Source organism: Jaculus jaculus, chromosome 14 (genome assembly GCF_020740685.1).
Source record: "Jaculus jaculus isolate mJacJac1 chromosome 14, mJacJac1.mat.Y.cur, whole genome shotgun sequence".
In the NCBI taxonomy this organism is placed as follows: domain Eukaryota; kingdom Metazoa; phylum Chordata; class Mammalia; order Rodentia; family Dipodidae; genus Jaculus; species Jaculus jaculus.
This window is the reverse complement of record NC_059115.1, coordinates 22,146,162-22,169,674: the sequence shown is the minus strand read 5'-3', so window position 1 is coordinate 22,169,674 and position 23,513 is coordinate 22,146,162. Positions and strand designations below refer to the sequence as shown.

General features: G+C 48.2%; 1 protein-coding gene and 1 long non-coding RNA gene across 4 annotated transcripts in view; one reads left to right on the top strand and one right to left on the bottom strand.

The window, feature by feature from the left end:
• Grin2d (glutamate ionotropic receptor NMDA type subunit 2D) overlaps positions 1 to 22,429 on the top strand; it is a 68,046-nt gene extending 45,617 nt beyond the window's left edge. The window contains exons 12-14 of the mRNA XM_045133245.1: positions 20,235 to 20,422; positions 20,606 to 20,838; positions 20,991 to 22,429. Coding sequence (XP_044989180.1) covers positions 20,235 to 20,422; positions 20,606 to 20,838; positions 20,991 to 22,298 — 1,729 coding nt within the window. The 3' untranslated portion in view covers positions 22,299 to 22,429. The remainder of the gene's footprint in view (positions 1 to 20,234; positions 20,423 to 20,605; positions 20,839 to 20,990) is intronic.
• Positions 61 to 21,869, bottom strand: LOC123454573. 3 transcript variants are annotated; one of them, XR_006633411.1, is made up of 5 exons: positions 21,603 to 21,869; positions 20,223 to 20,645; positions 18,666 to 18,902; positions 18,397 to 18,467; positions 61 to 114 (listed from the first exon to the last, which is right to left on the bottom strand). It is a non-coding gene; the product is annotated as an uncharacterized LOC123454573 (long non-coding RNA). The 3 variants fall into 3 exon arrangements; XR_006633409.1 differs by lacking the exon at positions 61 to 114 and having other exon boundaries at positions 18,148 to 18,467; XR_006633410.1 differs by lacking the exons at positions 61 to 114; positions 21,603 to 21,869 and adding an exon at positions 21,333 to 21,409 and having other exon boundaries at positions 18,148 to 18,467.
• Positions 22,430 to 23,513: the final 1,084 nt, after the last annotated feature.

Sequence of the window (23,513 nt, the reverse complement as noted above, 5' to 3'; positions counted from 1 at the left end):
ATGCGTGCGCCCCCTTGTGCATCTGGCTAATGTGGGTCCTGGGGAACCGAGCCTCGAACCGGGGTCCTTAGGCTTCACAGGCAAGCACTTAACCGCTAAGCCATCTCTCCAGTCCTAAAAAAGAATAAATATTTTATTTATTTGCAATAAGTAAATATTTTTACTTATTAATTTGCAAGCAGAGAAGAGAGAATGGGCATGCCAGGGCCTCCAGCCTCTTCAAACAAAACTCCAGACACAAGCGTGCTTCCTTGTGCATCTGGTTCTAATGTGGATACTGGAGAATCAAACCCAGGTTGTTAGGCTTTGCAGGCAAGCACCTTAACTGCTAAGTCATCTCTCCAGCTAGTTTTTGTTTTTGGTTTTTCGAGGTAGGGTCTTGCTGTAGTCCAGGCTGACTTGGAATTCACTATGTAGCCTCAGGCTGTCCTGGAACTCACAGTGATCCTTCAATTTCTGCCTCCTGAGTGCTAGGATTAAAGGTGTGTGCCAACACACCTGGCCTCCTTGTTTTTTCAAATATTCTATGTATTTGAGAGAAAGAGGCAGAGAGAAGCAGAGAGAATGGGTGGGCCAGGGCTTCCAGACACATGTGCCACCTATGCATCTGGCTTACATGGGTACTGGGGAATCACATCTGAGTTGTTAGGCTTCACAGGCAAGTGCCTTAACTGCTAAGCCATCTCTCCAGCCCTGGCCTCCTTGTTTTGTTTTGCTTGGTTTGGTTTGGTTTTTCAAGGTAGGGTCTCACTCTAGCCCAGGCTGACCTAGAATTCACTATGTAGTTTCAGGGTGGCCTCAAACTCATAGCAATCCTCCTACTTCTGCCTCCTGAGTGTTGGAATTTTTTGTTTGTTTGTTTGTTTGGTTTTGTTTTTTTGAGGAAGGGTCTCACTTTAGTCCAGGCTGACCTGGAATTTACTAAGTAGTCTCAGGATGGCCTTGAACGCATGGCAATCCTCCTACTTCTGCCTCCAAACTGCTGGGATTAAAGGCATGCGCCATCATGCCCAGCTTATTTTTGTTTTGTTTTGTTTTGTTTTAGAGAGAGAGAGAATGGGGCACCAGGGCCTTCAGCTGCTGCAAACGAACTCCAGGCACATGTGCCCCCTTATGGAACATGTGTAACATGGCATGCTGTGTCACTGCATCTGGGTTTGTGAGACCTGGAGATTCAAATTTGAGTTCTTAGGCTTTGCAGGCAAGTGCCTTAACTGCTAAGCCATCTCCAGCTCTTGTTTTATTTTTTGGTTTGTCAAGGTAGGGTGTCTCTCTCTTTCTCTAGCCCAGGTTGATCTGGAATTTACTATGTAGTTTCAGGGTGGCCTCAAACTCACAGCAATCCACCTACCTGTGCCTTCCCAGTGCTGGGATTAAAGTCATGCACCACCACACCCAGCCCTTGTTTTATTTTATCTATCTATTTATTTATTTTTGAGAGAGAAGGAGGCAGAGGGAGAGACAGAGAATTGCTGCACCCAGGCCTCACCACTGCTATCAAACTCGACACTTAGACCACCTAGTAGTTCTGTGCGACCTTGCACTTGACTTAACTTTGTGTGTCTGATTTATATGGGATCTGGAGAGTAGAACATGGGTCCTTCAGTTTTGCAGACAAGCGCCTTAACCACTATCTCTCCAGTCCCTTTAAAAAAAAACAAAAAAACATTTTATTTATTTGAGAGAGAGAAAGAGGCAGAGAGAGAATAGAATGGGAATTCCAGGGCCTCCAGCCACTGCAATTGAACTCCAGATGCATGTGCTCCCTTGTGCATCTGGCTTACGTGGGTCTGGGAGAGTTGAACCAGGATTCTTTGGCAGGCAAATGACTTAACTGCTAAGCCATCTTTCCAGCCCTTGTTTTGCTTTTTTTGTCTTTTTAAATGAGACAGGATCTCACTAAGTTTCCTAAGCAGTCCTTAAACTTACAGTCCTTTGCCTCAGCCTCCTCAACAGCTGGGATTTCAGATGTACACCACCACATCTGGCAGATTTTATTTTTCCTAATAAAAAACAATGTTCCCCATCTGCCAACCTCCCATTCCTGCCACCCCAGAAGAATTGGCTTCATTTTTATTTTCTGCTGTTTCCCTCATGATCTCTAAATGCCATGTATATATGGCTACCTCTTGATTGTTCAGTGTTAGGCATTTTACATGCCTGCCTCACAGCAGAAGGTGTACGCTCATTCTCGTCACGCACCGTGACTCTGGCTAGACAGTTCTCCAGAGTTTATGTATGGCTATGGAAACACAGTCCTTTGTTGTTCCTAATTGATAATTGTCTTTCTCTCCCTGTCCCCATTACTTAGAGGTTGAGTAGTTTTTATGCTTAGCCATGTCAAACATAAGTAATTCTCTGTTAATAATCTGAATTTCTTCTTAATGCTCAGAACCAAAGAACGACTTCATCTTATAGTAGTTCCTCTTGGCTTATGGCCTGCTCCCAGCTGGTGCACAGCTACCATCTTGAGAGCCCTGTTCACAAACTCTTACTCTTGAGGTTTTGTTCCGTTGTTCTTTTGGACTTCCAGAGAAAGGGAATAGAGGAAATATGTTGTTGTTGTTGTTTGTTTGTTTGTTTGTTTTTCGGTTTTTCGAGGTAGGGTCTCACTGTAGCTCAGGCTGACCTGGAAGTCACTGTAGTCTCAGGCTGGCCTCAAATTCATAGCGATCCTCCTGAGTGCATGAGCCACCAGCTGACTCCTAAGATTTTGTAGATAGTCTGTTCCTTCTTTGTGCTCAAAATACTGATAGGCGCCTCATAAGACATTAGGCTTGAGGTCATTGCAGAACAAACCTAACCTCCTGTGTCCGTGGTAACATTGGACAGAGAAACATCACAATTGGTGCTCCATAGGATTTAAAGTACTGTATGAGAGGAGGAGGATGGAAACATAGTGGCTTTTGTTGAGGGAAAGCTAATTTGAGGTTTACTTCTGGGCCTGGGTGGGGACGTGGCATTCTAAGACCCAAAACATAAGATTTTGGTCCCCTCCTTAAGAGCTAATGAAACTGAGCCTATCACCTGGTCAAGAGACCACCTACCACTATGCACATGCTAAGGAGGTGGCAGGAATATGCATCCCCTTAAAACTAGACACTTAAACCAGCAAAAGCCCCTCGCTTAGTGCAGTAGCTCACAGACCCTCATGGGGTCTGCCTTTTTGAGATCTAATTCAAAAAAGTATAACTGCCCAGTATGGTGGCACACACCTTTAATCCCAGCACTTGGGAGGCAGAGGTAGGAGGATCACCATGAGTTCAAGACCACCCTGAGACTACAAAGTGAATTCCAGGTCAGCCTGGACTAGTGAGAACCTACCTCGAAAAAACAAAACAAACAAAAAAGTATAACTTTAGCTGGGCATGATGGCATCCACCATTAATCCCAGCACTCAGAAGGCAGAGGTGGGAGGATCGTTGTGAGTTTGAGGCCAGCCTGAGACTACAGAGTGAATTCCAGGCCAGCCTGGGCTACAGCGAGACCCTAGCTCAAAAAAACAAAAATAAAGTACAACTTTATTTTTCCTTTCTTTCTCTTCTTTGGATGCCAGCCAAAACTCTAAGCATACATACCTGCAGTGGAACTCCAGATGCATGTGTGACCTGTGTGCTTCTATCACTTTGTGTATTTGGCTAATGTGGGACCTGGAAAGTCAAACATGGTCCTTAGGCTTTGCAGGCAAGGAAGGAAGGAAGGGAGAGAGGAAAGGAGGGAAGGAGGGAGGGAGGGAGGAGAAGAGGAAGGAAAGGAAGGAAGGGGGGAGGGAGGGAAGGGAGAGAGGGAAAAGAAGGAAGGAAGGAAGGGAAGAGAAGGAAAGGAAAGAAGGAAGGGAGGGAAGGAAGGGAGGGAGAGAGGAAGGAAGGAAGGGGAAGGGAAAGGGGGGGAAGAAAGGAAGGGAAGGAAAGGAAGAAAGGAAGGGAAGGGAAGGAGGGAGGAAAAGGAAGGGAAAGAAAGGAAAGAAGGGAGGGAAGGAAGGGGGAAAGGAAGGGAGGGAGGAAGGAAGGAAGAAAGAGAAAGGGAAGGGAAGGAAGGAAGAGGGAGGAAGAGAAGAAGGGAGAGAAGGGAGGGAGGGAGGGAAGGAAAGCCACCTATAACCTCCCTATTTTTGCTCAGCACTTAAAAGCAAGCCTAGCAGCCTGAGCAATTTTCCAGCACCCATGTAAAGGCAGACCCAAAGTGGCATATGTATCTGTTATCCCTACACAATACAACCATGGGAAGCAGAACTGGGAGACTCTGGAAGCTCTCAAGCAGCAGTGGCAAAAACAAAAATGGAAATCGTGTCTGTCAAAAGGAGAGAGGGTGTAGAGATGGCTCAGATATTAAGGCGCTTGCCTGCATAAGCCTAAAGACCCAGGTTTGATTTCCCAGTGCCCACATAAATCCAGATGCACAACATGGTGCATGCATCTGGAGTTGGTTTGCAGTGGCTACAGGCCCTGGTGTGCCCATTCTCTCTATTTCATAAAATAAATAAAAAATTTTTAAAAAGGAGAGAACCCTCCAAGATTATCTCGTGATGTAGAGGCACATCATATCCATACACACACACATAAATAATAAAATAGCGCTTAATAAAAAAGAGAGGGCTGGAGAGATGGCTTCGTGGTTAAGGCACTTGCCTGCAAAGCCAAAGGACCCAGGTTTGATTTCCCAGGACCCACGTAAGCCAGCTACACAAGGTAGTGCATACATCTGGAGTTTGCAGCGGCCGGAAGTCCTGGCATGCCCATTCTCTGTATCTGCCTCTTTCTCTCTCAAAATAAAAGCAAATGTTTAAAAAGAAAGAAAGAGGGCAGGCTGGAGAGATGGCTCAGCATTTAAAGGGCACTTGCTTGCAAAGACTGGAAACCTGCTCTGTGCTGCCTGATTTTGCCTGAGCTTCAGCTGCTGGTGAGCTTCTCCTAGGCCCGCCCAGCTGCGCTGAGCACTGGAGAGCTCCCTAGCCCTCACTTTCCATGTGGACCCCTCCTCTACATGACAGGAGCTCTTTGTACTTTCTTTTCTGTCCTCTTTATGGTTTTTCCAGGCCCATCACCATCACTCTCAAGCCATGTGGGTGTCTCTCCTTAGTTCTGTACTTCCCTAAATAAAAATAATAATTTAATAATTTTTAAAAACTCCTTAGGGCCGGACATGTGGCACATGCCTTTAATCCCAGGGAGGCAGAGGTAGGAGGGTCACTGTGAGTTCAAGGGCAGCCTGAGACTACATAGTAAATTCCAGGTTAGCCTGGGCTACAGTAAAATCCTCCCTCGAAAAAAAAAGCTTGAGGGGCCTGGAGAAATGGCTTAGCAGTTACTACATTTGCCTGTGAAGCGTAAGAACCTGGGTTTGATTTCCCATTACCCACGTAAGCCAGATGCACAAGGGGGCACATGTGTCTGGAATTCGTATGCCCTGGCGTGCTCATTTTCTCTTTCTCTCTGCCTCTTTCCATCTCATAAATAAATAAAATATATTTTTTAAAAGCCTGAAAGCCTGATAGCCCAGGTTTGATTCCCTAGTACCCATGCAAACCAGATAGATGCACAAAGTGACATATGCATCTATCATGTTCATAGTTACTCTCTCAAATAAATAAATGAATGAATGAATGAGTATATGTTTAAAAAGAAAGAGAACGGGGTGTGGTGGCACATGCCTTTAATCCTAGCAGAGGTAGGAGGATCACTCAGGCCAGCCTGAGACTACATAGTGAATTCCCAGTCAGCCTGGGCTAGCACAAGACCCTACCTTGAAAAACCAAAATAAATAAAAATAGAAAAGTAAACTAAAGTAAGAGAGCTGGTGTGGTGGTGCACGCCTTTAATCCCAGCACTTGGGAGGCAGAGATAGGAGGATCACTGTGAATTCGGGGCCACCCTGAATTCCAGGTCAACCGGGGCTAGAGTGAAACCCTACCTCGAAAAACAAAAAAATAAAATAAGAGAGAGAGAGACAGGGTCTTATGTAGCCTAGGCTGGCCTCAAAAACTCACTATGTAGCTAAGGGTGACTGAACTCTTGATCTTCCTACCTCCACCTCCCAAATGCTGGGATTATCAGCATGGTTTTACGGAGTGCTGGGGATGGAATTTCGGGCCTTGAGCATGTTAGGCAAGTGCTCTGCCATTGCTAATTTACCAATCCTATTTTGGCATTTATCAGCAATATTCCTTGTCTGTTTTCATTGTTGGGTTTTTTACTAATGTCCTTTATTCTGAGAAATTTTCTTCAATTCTTTCCCTCTCCTCTATTTCTCGGTTGTTTGTGTAATTTTTTTAATTATTATTTTTTTGAGGTATGGTCTCACTCTAAGCCCAGGCTGACCTGGAACTCATAGCAATCCTCCTACTTCTGCCTCCCAAGTACTGGGATTAAAGACATGTGTCATCATGCCCAGTTCTTTCTGGAATTTATATTAGCTTGATATTAAACTTCCTGGATGGTGTATTTCTCTCATCCTCCTATCTCCCTCACTAGTGCCCAGGGCTGAGGAATGAGCCCAGGGCCTTGCAAGTGCTTCACCACAGACTATGTCCCCAGCCAGCGATTGCTCTTGCTTTCTTATCTCTCTATCACGGTGCTCTCCTTCCCAATAGTCTCCTTCTCCTTCTGCCCCTTGTTAAGCTTATTTCTCCTGGTATATTCTACTACTTTATTTTATTTTTTAAAGAGAAAGAGAAAGAACACACCAGGGCCTTTGCCACCACAAACAAATTCCAGATGCATGTGCCACTTTGTGCATCTGGCTTTATGTGGGTATTAGGAAATTGAGCCCAAGCCACCAGCCTTTGCAAGCAAATGTCTTTACAACCGAGCCATCTTCCCAGCTCTGTCCTGTGTTTATTATTTCAGGGGTTGCAGATGGAACCCGGGCCTTTTTGTTGTTGTTGTTGAGACAGGGCCTCACTGTGTAGCTCTAGCTCACCTTGAACCCAAAGTAATTCTCCTACTTCAGCTACCTCAGTGTTGGGATTATAGATATGAACCAACATACCTGATTTATAGTATACTATTTTATAGAATCCTACTCATGGTTTAAAGTTGCAAAATCTTTTCTTATTTTTCCAATGATATTAGTGACAGTTCAGTTTATAGAAACCCTTCTGTCATAGTAGGTTTGCATTGCTGGCAGAAAACACCCAACCAAGAACAGCTTCTGGGGAAAACAAAAAGGGTTTATTTTAGCTTACAGACTCGAAGGAAAGCTCCATGATGGCAGAGGAAATAGCATAACATCAGATGAACAAGAGGAAGCTGGCTGTAACACCCATAAGCCTGCCCCCAACAATACACTGCCTCCAGGAGGCTTTAATTCCCAAATTGCCATCAGCTGGGGACCTAGCATTCAGAACACCTGTTTATGGAGGATACCTGCATCAAACCACCACACTTTCCCTCTCCCATTTGTTCTTTTGTAAAATTTGTTTTTATTTATTTATTTATTTGACAGGGAACGAAAGGGGTAGAGAGAGGGAGGAAGAGGGAGAGAATGGGCACACCAGAGCCTTCAGCTGCTGCACATGAACTCCAGACACTTGTGCCTTATGCATCTGGCTTTACTGGGTCTTTTGGCTTCACAGGCAAGCACCTTAACTAACTGCAAAACCATCTCCCCAACCCATTTGTCCTTTTTTGTTTTTGTTTTTATGAGGCAGGGTCTCATTCTACCCCACACTGACCTGGAACTCACTTTGTAGTCCCAGGCTGGCCTTGAGTTCACAAAAATCCTCCTACCTCTGCCTCCCAAAAGCTGAGATTAAAGGCATGCGTCATCATGCCCAGCTCCCATTTGTTTTTTTCTGTCTGTCTCTCCCACCAAAGGCTTTCTCTGATGTCCAGCTACCCTGGGAGTCACTCCAGTTATGGGGTGGAGAACTCCTTAACATGGGAGTGGGTACACAGAGCTCTGTGGGCACACAGTGCTTTTCAGGGAATTGCCAATAGCAGTATTTTGGGATGTCTATTCTTCGTGTATATGTATGTGACATTTATACCTTTATTTTTTAAATTTTTTACTGTTTTATTTATTAGATACAGAGGGGGGTAGAGAGAGAGAGAGAATGGGCATGCCAGGGCCTCTAGCCACTGCAAATGAACTCCAGATGCTTGTGCTACAATGTGCATCTGGCTAACGTGGAACCTGGAGAATTGAACCTGGGTCCTTAGGCTTCACAGGCATGTACCTTAACTGCTAAGCCATCTCTCCAGCCCAGCTTTATTATTAAAAAAAAAAAAAAACTAGCCCTTTTATTTATTTAGTCACTCATTCTTTTTCTATAACTTTTTGTTTATTTTTATTTATTTATTTGAGAGCAACAGAAAGAGGCAGGGAAAGAATGGGCACGCCAGGGCCTCCTACCATTGCAAACAAACTCCAGATGTGTGCGCCCCTTTGTGCATCTGGCTAACATGGGTCCTGAAGAATCAAGCCTTGAACCAGGGTCCTTAGGCTTCACAGGCAAGCGCTTAACTGCTAAGTCATCTCTCTAGCCCCAGCTTTATTTTTTAATATTAATTTATTTGTACATGTGTGAATGGATATGCCACTCTTTGCATCTGATTTATGTGGTTGGCTTGAGAATTAAACCTGGACTATAAGTAAGTGCCTTTAACACTTGAGCCATCTCAGCCCCCAGCTTTATTTCCCTTAAAAAAAAAAGTTAGCCGGGCGTGGTGGCGCACGCCTTTAATCCCAGCACTCGGGAGGCAGAGGTAGGAGGATTGCCATAAGTTCAAGGCCACCCTGAGATGACAGAGTTAATTCCAGGTCAGCCTGGACCAGAGTGAGACCCTACCTTGAAAAACCAAAAAAAAAAAAAAAAAAAAAAAAAATGTTTTAAGACACTTGGAAGGCAGCGGTAGGAGGATCGCTGTGAGTTTGAGGCCACCCTGAGATTACATAGTGAATTCCAGGTCAGCATGAGCTAGAGTAAGACCCTACCTCGAAAAACAAAACAAAACAAAATTTAGGGCTGGAGGGATGGCTTAACGGTTAAGATGCTTGCTTGCAAAGCCAAAGGACCCAGGTTCAATTCCCCAGGACCCACATAAGCCAGATGCACAAGGTGGCACATGCATCTGGAGTTAATGTGCAGTAGCTGGAGACCCTGGCACGCCCATTCTCTCTCTGTGTGTCTGCCTTTCTTCCTCTCTGTCTTAAATAAATAAAAATAAAAATAAGTTAAAAAATCTTTACATTTTAATAAATTTACTTATTTTCAAGGAAAGAGAGCAAGTGAGACAGAGGGAGAGGGAAATGAGTGTACCAGGACCTATAACACCTGCAAGTGAGCCCCAGATGCATGTGCCATTTTGTGCATCTAGCTTTACATGGGTACTGGGAAATAAAATTCAGGTCATTAGGCTTTGCAGCAAGTACCTTAACTGCTGAACCATCTCCCCAGCTCCCCCCCCCCCTTTTTTAATGCAGAAAAGAGCAAAGAAACAAACAATTGGTTAGGGCTTATCAGGAATGTCTGAGGTTGCCTAAGGCCCTAGGTTCTTCCCAGCACTAAGCAGCACACACATTGATGGAGCATGATTTCCCCTGATAAGATGACCCCTTTGAAAGTGAAATGGAGTTCCTTCATCCACACCATAAGTATGTCCTGAGTTCTTGCAGTAGGCTCTGGCCAAGCCCTATCCTTACCAGGTTGCAGAGCAGAGTCCCAGAGCCTTGCATCAGGCCCTGGCTGAGCCCTAGCCAGAGCATAGCACAGCAGAATAAGGTCCTGGGAGTTTCCAGGGCAATACTGTTAGAAGACAGAGCATCTGCAGTAGACAAGGGATTCCTGCAGTAAAGGGAAAGTTCTAGACTCACACTGATCCTTTAAAAGGTGGTTGGTGTAATTCAGAAGCCAAATATTTAATTTTCAATTAAAATGCAAATGTAGGGCTGGAGAGATGGCTTAGCAGTTCAAGCGCTTGCCTGTGTAGCCTAAGGACCCCGGTTCGAGGCTCAGTTCCCCAGGTCCCACGTTAGCCAGATGCACAAGGGGGTGCACGCATCTAGAGTTCGTTTGCAGAGGCTGGAAGCCCTGGCATGCCCATTCTCTCTCTCTCCCTCTATCTGTCTTTCTCTCTGTGTCTGTTGCTCTCAAATAAATAAATAAATAATTTTTAAAAATGCAAATGTAAGCCAGGCGTGCTGGTGCATGCCTTTAATCCCAGCACTGGGGAGGCAGAGGTAGGAGGATCGCAAGTTCGAGGCCACCTTGAGACTGACTACGTAGTGAATTCCAGGTCAGCCTGGACTAGAGTGAGACCCTGCCTTGAAAAACCAAAAATAAAATAAAATACAAATGTACATAGCCACCCATCACTAGTGGTTACCACAGTAACTGCACTAGAAAATTCCATCCTTACCTGGAAAGAACTATATTAAGTGAGGTAACCCAGGCCCAGAAAGCCAAGCACCACATGTTCTCTCTTATATGTGGATACTAGCTACAGATGATTGGGCTCCTGCGTGAGAATGAAAATACTTAGTAGCAGAGGCCAGTAAGTTGAAAAGGAGACATAAAAGGGAGGAGGATACTTAATAGGTTGATATTGTATATATGTAAGTACAATGATTGTGATGGGGAGGTAATATGATGGAGAATGGAATTTCAAAGGGGAAAGTGTGGAGGGTGGGGAGGGAATTACCATGGGATTTTTTTTTATAATCATGGAAAATGCTAATAAAAATTTAAAAAATTTAAAAAAAAAAAGAAAATTCCATCCTTAAAGAATGGCACAGGCAGGCTGGAGAAATGGCTTAGTGGTTAAGCACTTGCCTGTGAAGCCTAGGGACCTGGGTTTGAGGCTTGATTCCCCAGGACCCACGTAAGCTAGATGCACAAGGGGACACACACGTCTGGAGTTCATTTGCAGTGGCTGGAGGCCCTGGCGCACCCATTCTCTCTCTCTCTCTCTCTCCCTCTTTCTCTGTCTGTCACCCTCAAATAAATAAATGGAAGGAATGAAGGAAAGGAAAGGAAAGGAAAGGAAAGGAAAGGAAAGGAAAGGAAAGGAAAGGAAAGGGAGGAAAGGGAAGGGAGGAAAGGGAAGGGAGGAAAGGGAAGGGAGGAAAGGAAAGGGAGGAAAGGAAGAGGGAAATGGCAACCTCCCTGGCTTTGGCCTGCGGAAGGGTAAACAAACTCTCAGGACAAGGGAAATGCTAAAGAGTCATGGCTTCACCTTCCAGGTGGCCCACACTATGAGTGATATTCAATTTCAAATGCACACAAAGGGCTGGAGAGATGGCTTAGCAGTTAAGGCACATGCCTGTGAAGCCTAAAGACCTAGGTTCTTTTTTTTTTTATTATTATTTTTTGTTTTTTTGAGGTAGGGTTTCACTGTAGCTCAAGCTGGCTTGGAAATTCACTATGTAGTCTCAGGGTGGCCTCGAACTCACGGTGATCCTCCTACCTCTGCCTCCCGAGTGCTGGGATTAAAGACGTGTGCCACCATACTATAGGTTCAATTCCACTGGGCCCACATAAGCCAGATGCACAAGGTGGTGCATGTGTTTGTAGTTCATTTGCAGTGGCTAAAGGCCCTGGCATGCCCAGTCTCTTTATCTGCCTCTTCCTCTCTCTTTCTGTCTCTCTCAAATAAATAAATAGCCGAGCATGGTGGCTCATGTTTGTTTGTTTGTTTTTGTTTTTGAGGTAGGGTTTTACTCTAGCCCAGGCTGCCCTGGAATTCACTCTGTATTCTCAAGGTGGACTCGAACTAATCCCAGCACTTGGGTGGCAGAGGTAGGAGGATTGCCATGAGTTCGAGGCCACCCTGAGACTACGCAGCTAATTCCAGGTCATCCTGAGCAAGAGGGAGACCCCGCCCCGCAAAACCAGGAAAACCAAATGCATACAGAAGCAGCAGGAAAGCAGACCAGCCCCTCTCCCTGATGCATTAGGTTCTATTTCAGAACAATTGAAACACAATGTGTGAACACACAGACCTTTATAAATTCCCTCCTAGAAGTACCCAATGATTTCTTCTTGCTTTTCTCTTTTTTTAGTTTTATTTGCAAGCAGAGAGAGAAAGAAAATGGGTGTGCCAGGGCCTCCAGCCACTGCAAACAAACCCTAGATACATGCGCTCTTCAGCCCCGTCTTGCATTTTTCTATGGACAACACTTCTTGACATCTTCCCCATGGGAGGCAGCCCACCAAAGTACTGTCTTGACCAGCATCAGCTTATCCACTCAGCCACTCCAGACACTGTTTAGATCCTATGGATCTGATTTTGAACCAGACAGGCAAGGTCTCCACTCTGACAGGACTTAAAAGTCCAGTGGAGGGGGATTAGAGAGAGGGCTTAGTGGCTAAGGTGCTTGCCTACAAAACCTAAAGACCAGAGTTTGATTCCCCAGTACCCACTTAAAGCCAGATGTACAATTCAGAGCAATCCTCCTGCCTCAGCCTCCCAAATTCTGGGATTAAAGGCATGCACCACCACATCCGACACATATATTTTGCTTGTAAACCAGGTGAGGTGGCTCATGCCTTTAATCCCAGCACTCAGGAGGCAGAGGTAGGGGGAACGCCCTGAGTCCAAGGCCACCATGAGACTACATAGTGGAATCTAGGTCAGCCTGAGCTAGAGTGAGGCCCTACCTAAAAAAAAAAAAAAAAAAAAAAAAAGTATATTTTGCTGTGTGTGTGGTGGATGCACATGTATGTGCCCTTGCAGTGCCCCACATGCTCATCTGTGTGGGTGGGTGGGGGACAGGGCATCTGGAGACCCATTCCATTGCTTTTCTGCCTGGGAGCCAGAGCCTCCCACTAATACCAGAGCTTGCTGTCCTTCATAAGCTCAGGTGATTCCTTGGGTCTCTGCTCTGCTTTGTGGAACAGTTACAGACACATGTTGCCATGTCAGTTGTTTGCGTGGGTCTGGAGATTCAAACTCAGGCTATTTGAGGCCCACTTATTTATTGAGAAGGAGAATGGGCACATCAGGGCCTTTAGCCACTGCAAACGAACTCCAGACATGTGCACCACTTTGTGCATCTGGCTTACATGAGTACTGGAGAATCAAACCTAGGTCCATCGGCTTCTCAGGCAAGTGCCTTAGCCGCTAAGCCCATAAAGGGTTTTTTGTTGTTTTTCCGAGGTAGGGTCTCACTCTAGCCCAGGCCAACCTGGAATTCACTATGTAGTCTCAGGGTGGCCTCGAACTCACAGCTATTCTCCTACCTCTGCCTCCTGAGTACTGGGATTAAAGACATGTGCCACCATATTTGGCCCCAGCTCAATTTCTTTCTTTCTTTTTTTTAATGTTTTTTGTTTATTTTATTTATTTATTTGAGAGCGTCAGAGAAAGAGGCAGAGAGAGAGAGAAAGAATGGGCATACCAGGGTTTCCAGCCACTGCAAACAAACTCCAGATGCGTGCACCCTCTTGTGCATCTGGCTAACGTGGGTCTTGGGGAATTGAGCCTTGAACCGGGTTCCTTAGGCTTCACAGGCAAGCGCTTAACTGCTAAGCCATCTCTCCAGCCCTCAATTTCTTTTTTAATATTTATTTTTATTTCTTTATCAGAGACAGAGGTAAAGTGAGAGAGTGAGAATGGGCATACCCTCTAGCTACTGCAAAGAAATTCCAGACGCATGCACTATCATGTGCATCAGGCTTATGTGGGACCTGGAGAACTGAACCAGGGTCCTTAGGCTTCACAAACAAGCACCTTAACCGCTAAACCATCTCTCCGATATTTGGCTCAATTAAATTTTTTTAAAATATATTTTTAGACATTTTGTAAAATTTATTTATTTGAGAGAAACAGGGGGGGACAGAGGCAGAGAGAATGGGCACATCAGGGCCTCCAGCCACTGTAAACAGCTCCAGACACATGTGCCAACTTGTGCATCTGGCTTATGTGGGTACTGGGGAATCAAGCCTTGAACCTGGATCCTTATGCTTCACAGGCAAGTGCTTAATCACTAAGCCATCTCTCCAGCCCAATTTTTTTAAAATTTATTTGCAGGGAGAGAGAGAAAGAGAATGGGTGCCCCTTAGAAATGTACTCCAGACACATGCACCACTTTGTACATCTGGCTTTACATGGATACTGGAGAATCAATCAGGCTTTTCAAGCATCTTAACCAAAGTCATCTCTCAAATCCCTCAATTTAAAAAAATTTATTTATTTATTTGAAAGAGAAAGGAAGCGGCAGAGAGAGAATGGGCATGATGCAAACCAACTCCAGATGCATGTGCCACCTTGTACATCTGGCTTATGTGGGTCCTGGAGAATTGAACCTTGTTCCTTTGGCTTTGCAGGCAAGCACCTTAACTGCCTTAATACTATCTCTCCAGTCCCCCTCAATTTTCTTTCTTTCTTTCTTTCTTTCTTGTTTTTTTTTTTTTTTTAGGTTGGGTCTTACTAGATCAGACTGACCTGGAATTCACTATGTAGTCTCAGGGTGGCCTTGAACTCTTGGCGATCCTCCTAACTCTGCCTCCCAAGTCCTGGGATTAAAGGCATGTGCCACCACGCCCAGCAAATGTGTGTGTATGAATGTATGCATGTATGTGTGTGTGTATATATATTTATTTTACTTTTATTTATTTATTTATTTATTTTTGCTTTTTTGAGGTAGGGTCTCACTCTAGTTCAGGCTGACCTGGAATTCACTATGTACTTTCTGGGTGGCCTCAAACTCATGGCAATCCTCCTACCCTGCCTCCCGAGTGCTGGTATTAAAGGTGTGCACCATCATGCCCAGCTTTTTTTTTTTTTTTTTTTGACAGAGACAGAGAGCAAGAGAATGGGTGTGCTAGAGCCTCCAGCCACTGCAAATGAACTCCAGATGCACACACTACCTTGTCCATCTGGCTTATGTGGGTCCTGGGGAATCGAACCTGGGTCCTTTGGCTTTGCAAGCAGATAACCTAACAGCTAAGCTATCCCTCCAGCCTCCAAATATTTCTTTTTTTTTTTCAAATATTTATTTTTTGAGAGAGACAAAGCAAATAAAGAATGCAAATGGGAGTCCCAGGGCCCCTAGCCACTACGAATGAACTCAGATGTAGGCACCACTTTGTATATCTGGCTTTATGTGGGTACTGGGGAATTGAACCCAGGCCACCAGACTCTACAAGCAAATGCCTTTAGCTGCTAAGCTATCTCTCCAGCCCAATTTTTCTTTTGTTTTTTTTTCTTTAAATATATACATATATAATATATATATAAATAATATACATATATATATAATTTGAGAGAAAGAGGGAGAGCATAGGCCCACCAGTGCCTCCAGCCACTGCAAACAAACTCCAGATGCGTGCACCCCCTTGTGCATCTGACTTAAGTGGGTCTTGGGGAATCGAACCTGGGTCCTTTGGCTTTGCAGGAAAATGCCTTAACTGCTAAACAACCTCTCCAGCCCCTTCTTTTGTTTTTTCAAGGTAGGGTCTCAGGCTGATCTGGTATTCACTCTGTAGTACCAGGTTGGTTTCAAACTCACAGTGATCCTCTTACCTCTGTCTCCTGAGTACTGGGACTAAAGGCATGTGCCACCATGCCCAGCTCCATTTTTTAAGTTAATTTTTATTTTATTTATTTGAGAGAGAGAGAGAGAGAGACAGAGAGAGGGAGAGAGTGAGTGTGCCAGGGCATTAAGCCTCTGAAAACGAACTCCAGAAGCATGTGCCACCTTGTGCATCTGGCTTATGTGGATCCTGGAGAATTCAACCTAAGTCCCTTGGCTTTGCAGGCAAATGCCCTATCCACTAAGCCATCCCTCCAGCCCCTCCACTTTTGTTTATATTGGGTTTTGCAATGCTGTGAATTTAACCTAGAGCTTCTCATATTGCTACTCTATCTACTGCTGATTCACACCCCTAGGCACTCAGTGGTAGATTCTAGGTAAGCTCCACCACTCAGCTATAGCCTTAGCCCCGTGACTGCCAGGTTTAGAGAAGAGGGGTTATAAAGAAGGCTATAGGAAAGGAGGCAGGTATCTTATCCCAGAACTAAGCAAACCATTAAAGGTGGGTGCTGGGCTTGGGAGTGCAGCTCAGTGGTAGAGTCCAAATTAAATATATGAGCTGGGCATGGTGGTGCATGCCTTTAATCCCAGCACGCAGGAGGCAAAAGTAGAAGGATCACTGAGTTCGAGGCCACTCTGAGACTGCGTAGTGAATTCCAGGTCAGCTTGAGCTACAGTGAGACCCTACCTCAAAAACAAAACAAAACCAAAAAAAAAAAAAAAAAAAAAATTAAACATGTGCCAGGATCTGGGCTGTCAGCTCTAAAAAGTCAAAAAGTGAATGCTGTTACATTCCTTCTTCCCTTTTAGAAGCCTTGCCTTGTAGCTTTCTCTAAAATGTTCATTGGGGGCTGGAGAGATGGCTTAACGGTTAAGCGCTTGCCTGTGAAGCCGAAGGACCCCAGCTGGAGGCTCAACTCCCCAGGACCCAAGTTAGCCAGATGCACAAGGGGGCGCACACGACTGGAGTTTGTTTGCAGTGGCTGGAGGCCCTGGTGCACCCATTCTCTCTCCCTCTATCTGCCTCTTTCTCTCTCTCTCTGTTGCTCTCAAATAAATAAATAAAAATAATAAAAAAAAATGTTTAAAATGTTCATTGGTCCCTCCCACACATGTCCTCCAAGGATTCAGAAGGCCTTTTTTCCATCTGAAGCCTCCCAGCCCCTCCATGCTTCTCTCAGCCTGACAGTGGAAATTCCCAAGTTTTTGCCACTTAAAAGTGGACAGCAATTCACCTTTTGCTCCCAAGGGCATTTTCCTAAACAAAGAGAAACCTAGAGAAAAATTACAGTGTGCCTGTAAGGCAGCAATGCCTGCTGGCAGTGCTTGACTTGCTTGTCTATGTATATATACATTCCCAGGCGGCAGCTGGGACTTCCTGTCCCTGCCTGGTTAGGATCTACAGGAAACTAACTTAATTCTTCTCCAATGTGAGACCCTCAGCACCTTCCTCAAGATTTTGATCATTCTCAGAGGTTCCTGGGATCTAGCCCACCCTGAGCTCTTTGTTTTGGCCACATGTCCTCAGTTTCTGGAACCTGCTTCCTGAGGGCTCCCAAGCTGACCTGCTCCTTGTGGAGGAATTCAGTCCTTTCTTTCACTGCCATGCACAGAAGGTATCTGCCTGAGCACTCTCTGAAGGTTTGGAATACAGAAGGATTTGCACTAACTAACAGGTTAGGGGCTACAGTGTATAGCTCAGTGGCTGGATAGCCCCTCTCCCCCAACAACAGAGAAGTCATGTAAGAACAAAACAAACAACTCTTCAACGAGGGCTGGAGGGATGACACAGTGTTTAAGGCATTAAGCCAAAGGACCCACATTCAATTCCCCAGGACCCACGTTAGCCAGATAGATGTACAGGGAGGCGCATGTGTCTGGAGTTTGTATGCAGTGGCTGGAGGCCCTGGTGCACCCATTGTCTCTCTCTCTCTCCCTCCCTCTTTCTCTGTCAAATAAATAAAAAAATATTAAAACAAAAATCTTCAAGGTCAGGGTCCAGGTTCAGTGAGAAACCCCATCTTAAGCAAACATCATGCATGCGCGCGCACACACACACACACACACACACACACACACACACACACAGAGTCAAAGTTAAGCAATCTTAGCGGGGTGTGGTGGCACAAGCCTTTAATCCCAGCACTCAGGAGGCAGAAGGATCACTGTGAGTTTGAGGCCACCCGTAGTCAGACTGGAGTTGTCTTCTAGTCTCCCCAGGGCAGGTCCACATCTGTTATTTTATTGCAGGTTTTGAGAGTGAAGAGCCTTTCTCAGCTCTGGTTGGGCTTAAAGGTTAGAGTGCCAGACACTCAATGGTCACTAGAACTCTCTAGGCCAGTCAGTAGCTCTCTGGAGTCTTACAACCCACAAAGAATTAACACATATAGAGAAAGTAGAAGGGCAAGTTAAGCCAAGCTTTAATCTTAGAAGGTAAAGCAGAAAGCTCCCAAGCTGGAAAGGGGCCCTGAGCTGGTAACCCATTTGGTGTAAGTTAGTCATCTGGTCGGGGTGGATTCATTGGTTACTTTGAATGTACATGAGTGTTCCACCCTTCTGGATGAAAATTCTCAAGTCAGGATGGAATTGATTAGCTTTTTTTTTTTTTTAAGTGGGTGTTTCAAGTTTTTTTTTTATTTTTTTTTTAATTTTTATTAACATTTTTCATGATTATAAAATATATCCCATGGTAATGATTAGCTATTTTGAATGTATATGGAGGCTCTTGATAAAAAAGAAAACAAAGGCACAAGGTTCTGGTGGTCAGCCAACATCTTGGTAAGTCAGGGCTTTTTGGAATTCAGCTTCTGGACTTGTAATCGGTAATATTCTTTTTTGGCCTGTAACTCTGACTACCCGCCTACAAAACGGGGATTAATTCCTCATTTCTATCACTTGGAGCCTGTGTCCCTGTCTATTTACATAAGAAGGCTGTGCTCTTCATCTCTATCAGACTGATATCTGCCAAAAGATGACCAAAAAGCTCTCGAACCCTGGGGAAAGGTAAGAGTTTTAAGGATTATGAGAAGCCTAGTGTGATGTGACCGAGTGGGGCTGGGGGAAAGTGGCATGCCCGTCTCTCAGCCCAGGTGTGCCCAATCACCACAGTGGTAGGGAATCCCAGATCAGTCTAAGTTTGTCCAGGTGAGAGGAGGAGGAGTAGATAGTGCTCTAGAACTCTTATCACTTACCCCACAGAATGAGCCAGCTGGGAATGAGAACAGCTGGGTTTCTGCTCCCTGGGCTAGGGGACTTGGAGAGGTGGAGATTAGCCGAACGGTCCGTCACTGGGAATTGTGAAGGACAGTGATGCTCCCAGTCCATGGGAATGACTACATCCATCTTACTCTTCCCACCAAGTCTTAGCAGTTAGGCCCGGAGGGGCGACACAAGCAAGACATGGTGTGGTTCTGGGCCTGTTTCTCCATCTGAAAAAAAAAAACAACATATATATATATACACACACACACACACACACACACATATATACACATACACACACACACATATATATGTATGTATGTATATGTATATATGTTTATTTGCAAGGACAGGGAGAGAGAACGAGAGCAAGGAAATGGACATGGATGCACCAGGGCCTCATGACAATGCAAATGAACTCCAGATGCATGCACCACTTTGTGCATTTGGCTTTGCATGGGTACTAGGGAACTGAACCCAGGCTGTCAGGATTTGCAAGCATCTTTAATCACTAAACCATCTCCCCAGCCCCTAAGATTTTTTTTTTACTAGTTGAATAAAATGTTTATTACTAACAACCTATTTTGTATGGATCATAATGTGTTGGTACCTTCTTTTCCCTCGTCCCTGCCTCCATTCCACTGGGGATCCTCCTCATTGTGGTTGAAGGTATTCCCTATGGGGTTGTGGGTTATGTGCCACAGTTTGTTTGTTTTTTGAGAGAGAGAGGAGGAAGAGGAGAGAAAGAGAGGAGAAAATGGGTATGCCAGGGCTTCCTACTGCAGCAAATAAACTCCAGACTCATGTACCACTTGTGCATCTGATTTAACATGAGTACTGGGGAATCAAGCCTGGACTGTCAGGCTTTGCAAGCAAATGCCTTTAACCACTAAGCTACCTGTGCAGACCTATCTATAAGAATTTTAAATAAGTCACTGCACAGTACTTTGGAGAGCTCCGATGAGAATTAACTGATTTATCTTTTCCTTGACAACCTTGACAACCATGGCTATTGTTTCTCTAGTATCTCCCTTGCATCAGTCACTATCTATTATCTAACTTTTTTCTAGCCATTGCAAACACACTGAAGACCCATGTGCCACTTTGAGCATCTGGCTTTATGTGGGTACTGGGGAATTGAACCTGGATCCTTTGGCTTTGCAGGCAAGCACCCTAACTGCTAAGCCATCTCTCCAGCCCACTAGCTAACCTTCACTAAAACTTGGGAATGACGCCGGGCGGTGGTGGTGCACTCCTTTAATCCCAGCATTTGGGAGACAGAGGTAGGAGTTAGAGTGCCACCCTGAGACTACATTGTGAATTCCAGGTCAACCTGCACTAGAGCGGGACCTTACCTTGGGGCGGGGGGGGGGGGGGGACTTGGGCATGGCAATATTGCAATTATGCCTATTTTACAGATGTTGAAACAAGGCAAAAAGAGGTACAGTAACATGCCTAAGAAGTCCGAACAGTTACAGGTTACGGGTTGTAAGGGGTTCCCGTCAGCAGCGAGAGTATGGAAGTGGGACTGACTCTGCCCTTCGTACCCCTGTCCTCAGGAAACTGGATGCCTTCATCTATGATGCTGCAGTGCTCAACTACATGGCGCGCAAGGATGAGGGCTGCAAGCTGGTCACCATTGGCTCGGGCAAGGTCTTCGCCACCACAGGCTATGGCATCGCCCTGCACAAGGGCTCCCGCTGGAAGCGGCCCATCGACCTGGCGCTGCTGCAGTTCCTGGGGGATGGTGCGGCCGCGCTGGGCAGGAAACCTTACCCTGGAGAGGGGAGGGCAGAACCCCTGGGTCCTGGGGAGGAGGGGGTGAAGGCCTTAACAGCAGGGTCCACTTTGAGAGAGGAAGGGGGCTGGCCTGGAATCCATATCCGAGGGGAGAGTGCTCATAGCAGGTGACCTCTGACCCTGTCCCCAGATGAGATCGAGATGCTGGAGCGGCTGTGGCTCTCGGGGATCTGCCACAATGACAAAATCGAGGTCATGAGCAGCAAGCTGGACATCGACAACATGGCAGGTGTCTTCTATATGCTCCTGGTGGCCATGGGCCTCTCTCTGCTGGTCTTCGCTTGGGAACACCTGGTGTATTGGCGCCTGCGACACTGCTTGGGGCCCAGCCACCGCATGGACTTCCTGCTGGCCTTCTCCAGGGTAGGGAGAAGACACCGGGAAAGGGGCATAAGGGACAGAGTTGTGGAGTGGGAGGTGTGGCAGGGGCCAGTGGAAGGGGAAGGGACGGGGGCTGAGGCCAAGGGGAGGCACAGGGTGGACTGGCTAATGTGCCGCCACTCCCCATCCCGCAGGGCATGTACAGCTGCTGCAGCGCCGAGGCCGCCCCGCCGCCCGCCAAGCCCCCGCCGCCGCCGCAGCCGCTGCCCAGCCCCGCGTACCCCGCCGCGCGCCCGCCGCCTGGCCCCGCGCCCTTCGTGCCCCGCGAGCGCGCCGCCGCCGACCGCTGGCGCCGGGCCAAGGGCGCGGGGCCGCCGGGGGGCGCTGCGCTGGCGGACGGCTTCCACCGCTACTACGGCCCCATCGAGCCGCAGGGCCTGGGCCTGGGCGAGGCGCGCGCAGCGCCCCGGGGCGCTGGTGGGCGCCCACTCTCCCCGCCCGCCGCGCAGCCCCCGCAGAAGCCGCCACCCTCTTACTTCGCGATCGTGCGCGACCAGGAGCCGGCAGAGCCCCCCGCCGGCGCCTTCCCGGGCTTCCCGTCCCCGCCAGCGCCCCCTGCCGCCGCCGCCGCGACCGTCGGGCCGCCGCTGTGCCGCCTGGCCTTCGAGGACGAGAGCCCACCCGCGCCCACGCGCTGGCCGCGGTCAGACCCCGAGAGCCAGCCGCTGCTGGGCGCGGGGGGCGCGGGAGCCGGGGCCCCTTCCGCGCCGCCCCCGCGCCGCGCCGCGCCGCCCCCCTGCGCCTACCTGGACCTGGAGCCGTCGCCGTCGGACTCGGAGGACTCGGAGAGCCTGGGTGGCGCTTCGCTGGGCGGTCTGGAATCCTGGTGGTTCGCCGATTTCCCCTACCCGTATGCCGAGCGCCTCGGGCCTCCGCCCGGCCGCTACTGGTCGGTCGACAAGCTCGGGGGCTGGCGCGCCGGCAGCTGGGACTACCTGCCCCCGCGCGGAGGTCCGGCCGCCTGGCACTGCCGTCACTGTGCCAGCCTGGAGTTGCTACCGCCGCCGCGACATCTCAGCTGCTCGCACGACGGCCTGGACGGCGGCTGGTGGGCACCGCCGCCCCCGCCGTGGGCTGCCGGGCCGCCTCCCCGGCGCCGGGCGCGCTGTGGGTGTCCGCGGCCGCATCCGCACCGCCCACGGGCCTCGCACCGCGCGCCCGCCGCCGCCGCGCCGCACCACCACCGGCACCGGCGCGCCGCGGGCGGCTGGGACTTCCCGCCGCCCGCGCCCACCTCGCGCTCGCTCGAGGACCTGAGCTCGTGCCCGCGGGCCGCCCCCGCGCGTAGGCTCACGGGGCCCTCGCGCCACGCGCGCCGCTGCCCGCACGCCGCGCACTGGGGGCCGCCGCTGCCCGCCGCGCCGCACCGGAGACACCGGGGCGGGGACCTGGGCACCCGCAGGGGCTCTGCGCACTTCTCCAGCCTCGAGTCCGAGGTATGACGTGGCCCCAGAGGCCTCGACGCCCCCTCGGTCAGCGCAGGCCACAGCCCGAGGGGGCGCGCGCAGCGGACAACGACCTGCGTGGGTTGGGAAGGAGACAAACGGACTTGGCCGGACCCCGCCTGGAGCAGAGTCCTGCTCCCCTCATGTTGGGGAACCTGGAGCCAGAAGGGACTTGGTCGCCCAAATCTCACCCATACTGAGAGCAAGGGGCGAGGGTCTTGGAACCCACCGACTTTTTTTTAAAAAACCCGAAAAGGGCTTTTTAATGTCACCAGATGGGGCGGGAGGTGGGGGAGGTCACGCCGCGCCCCGCCCCCACGCGGCCCCCACATCACTGTGCAGCTCCCCGGCCCCAGCCACACCTCCTGGGGAGCCTGTTTTTAACCTTTCATCCATTGGGACTCAAAACTGTGAGACGCGTTCGCCAAACTGTGACCCCAGACCTTGGCCCCGCCACACAGAAACCCCTGACCCCAGACTGTGACTTCCAACACCTAAAATGGTCATCCGACTCCAGACTGTGACCCGAACCCCCAGACTGTGACCCTTCATGTCAACCCGTGACACCTCTCCCACTTTTTCACCCTCGTTGGCTCTTCCCTCTGACTTAGGACCTGGACCTCACGGAAGCCCCATCTTCTCCGCCCTCCCCAACTACCGACCACCCCCAGGTGCCACCAACATCTTCAAGACCAGCCCTTATTTGTGACCCCTAAGTGATGACCCAGAGGACTCCGCCAAGTCTCCCATCCCAGATCTCAGCAGGGTCTGGGGCTGGGTTGAGGAGGGGCGGGTCTGGGAGCCACTCCCCGTCCCACACTGCAGTGTTTGGAATAAACCATGTTTTTATGCCTCCTCAGTCCAAGCCTGAGCTCTGTGTCTGTCTCGTAGGCCCTTTCAAGTGGAGCAGATAAAAGCCCCAGGGGGAAGAGGAGGCAAAGTTAAGAGAACAGAGTGAGGGGGAAAAGCAAGACCAAAGTGGAAAATATTTAGGGTACCATTTCTTCCTCTTTTTTTGTTTTGTTTTTCGAGGTAGGCTCTCACTTTAGCTCAGGCTAACCCGGAATTCACTATGTAATCTCAGGGTGGCCTCGAATTCACGGCGATCCTTCTACCTCTGCCTCCAGAGTGCTGGAATTAAAAGCCTGTGCCACCACGCCCAGTTTAGGGTACCATTTCTGAGGTTATGGCAACCAGGCTGGTTTGAGTGGC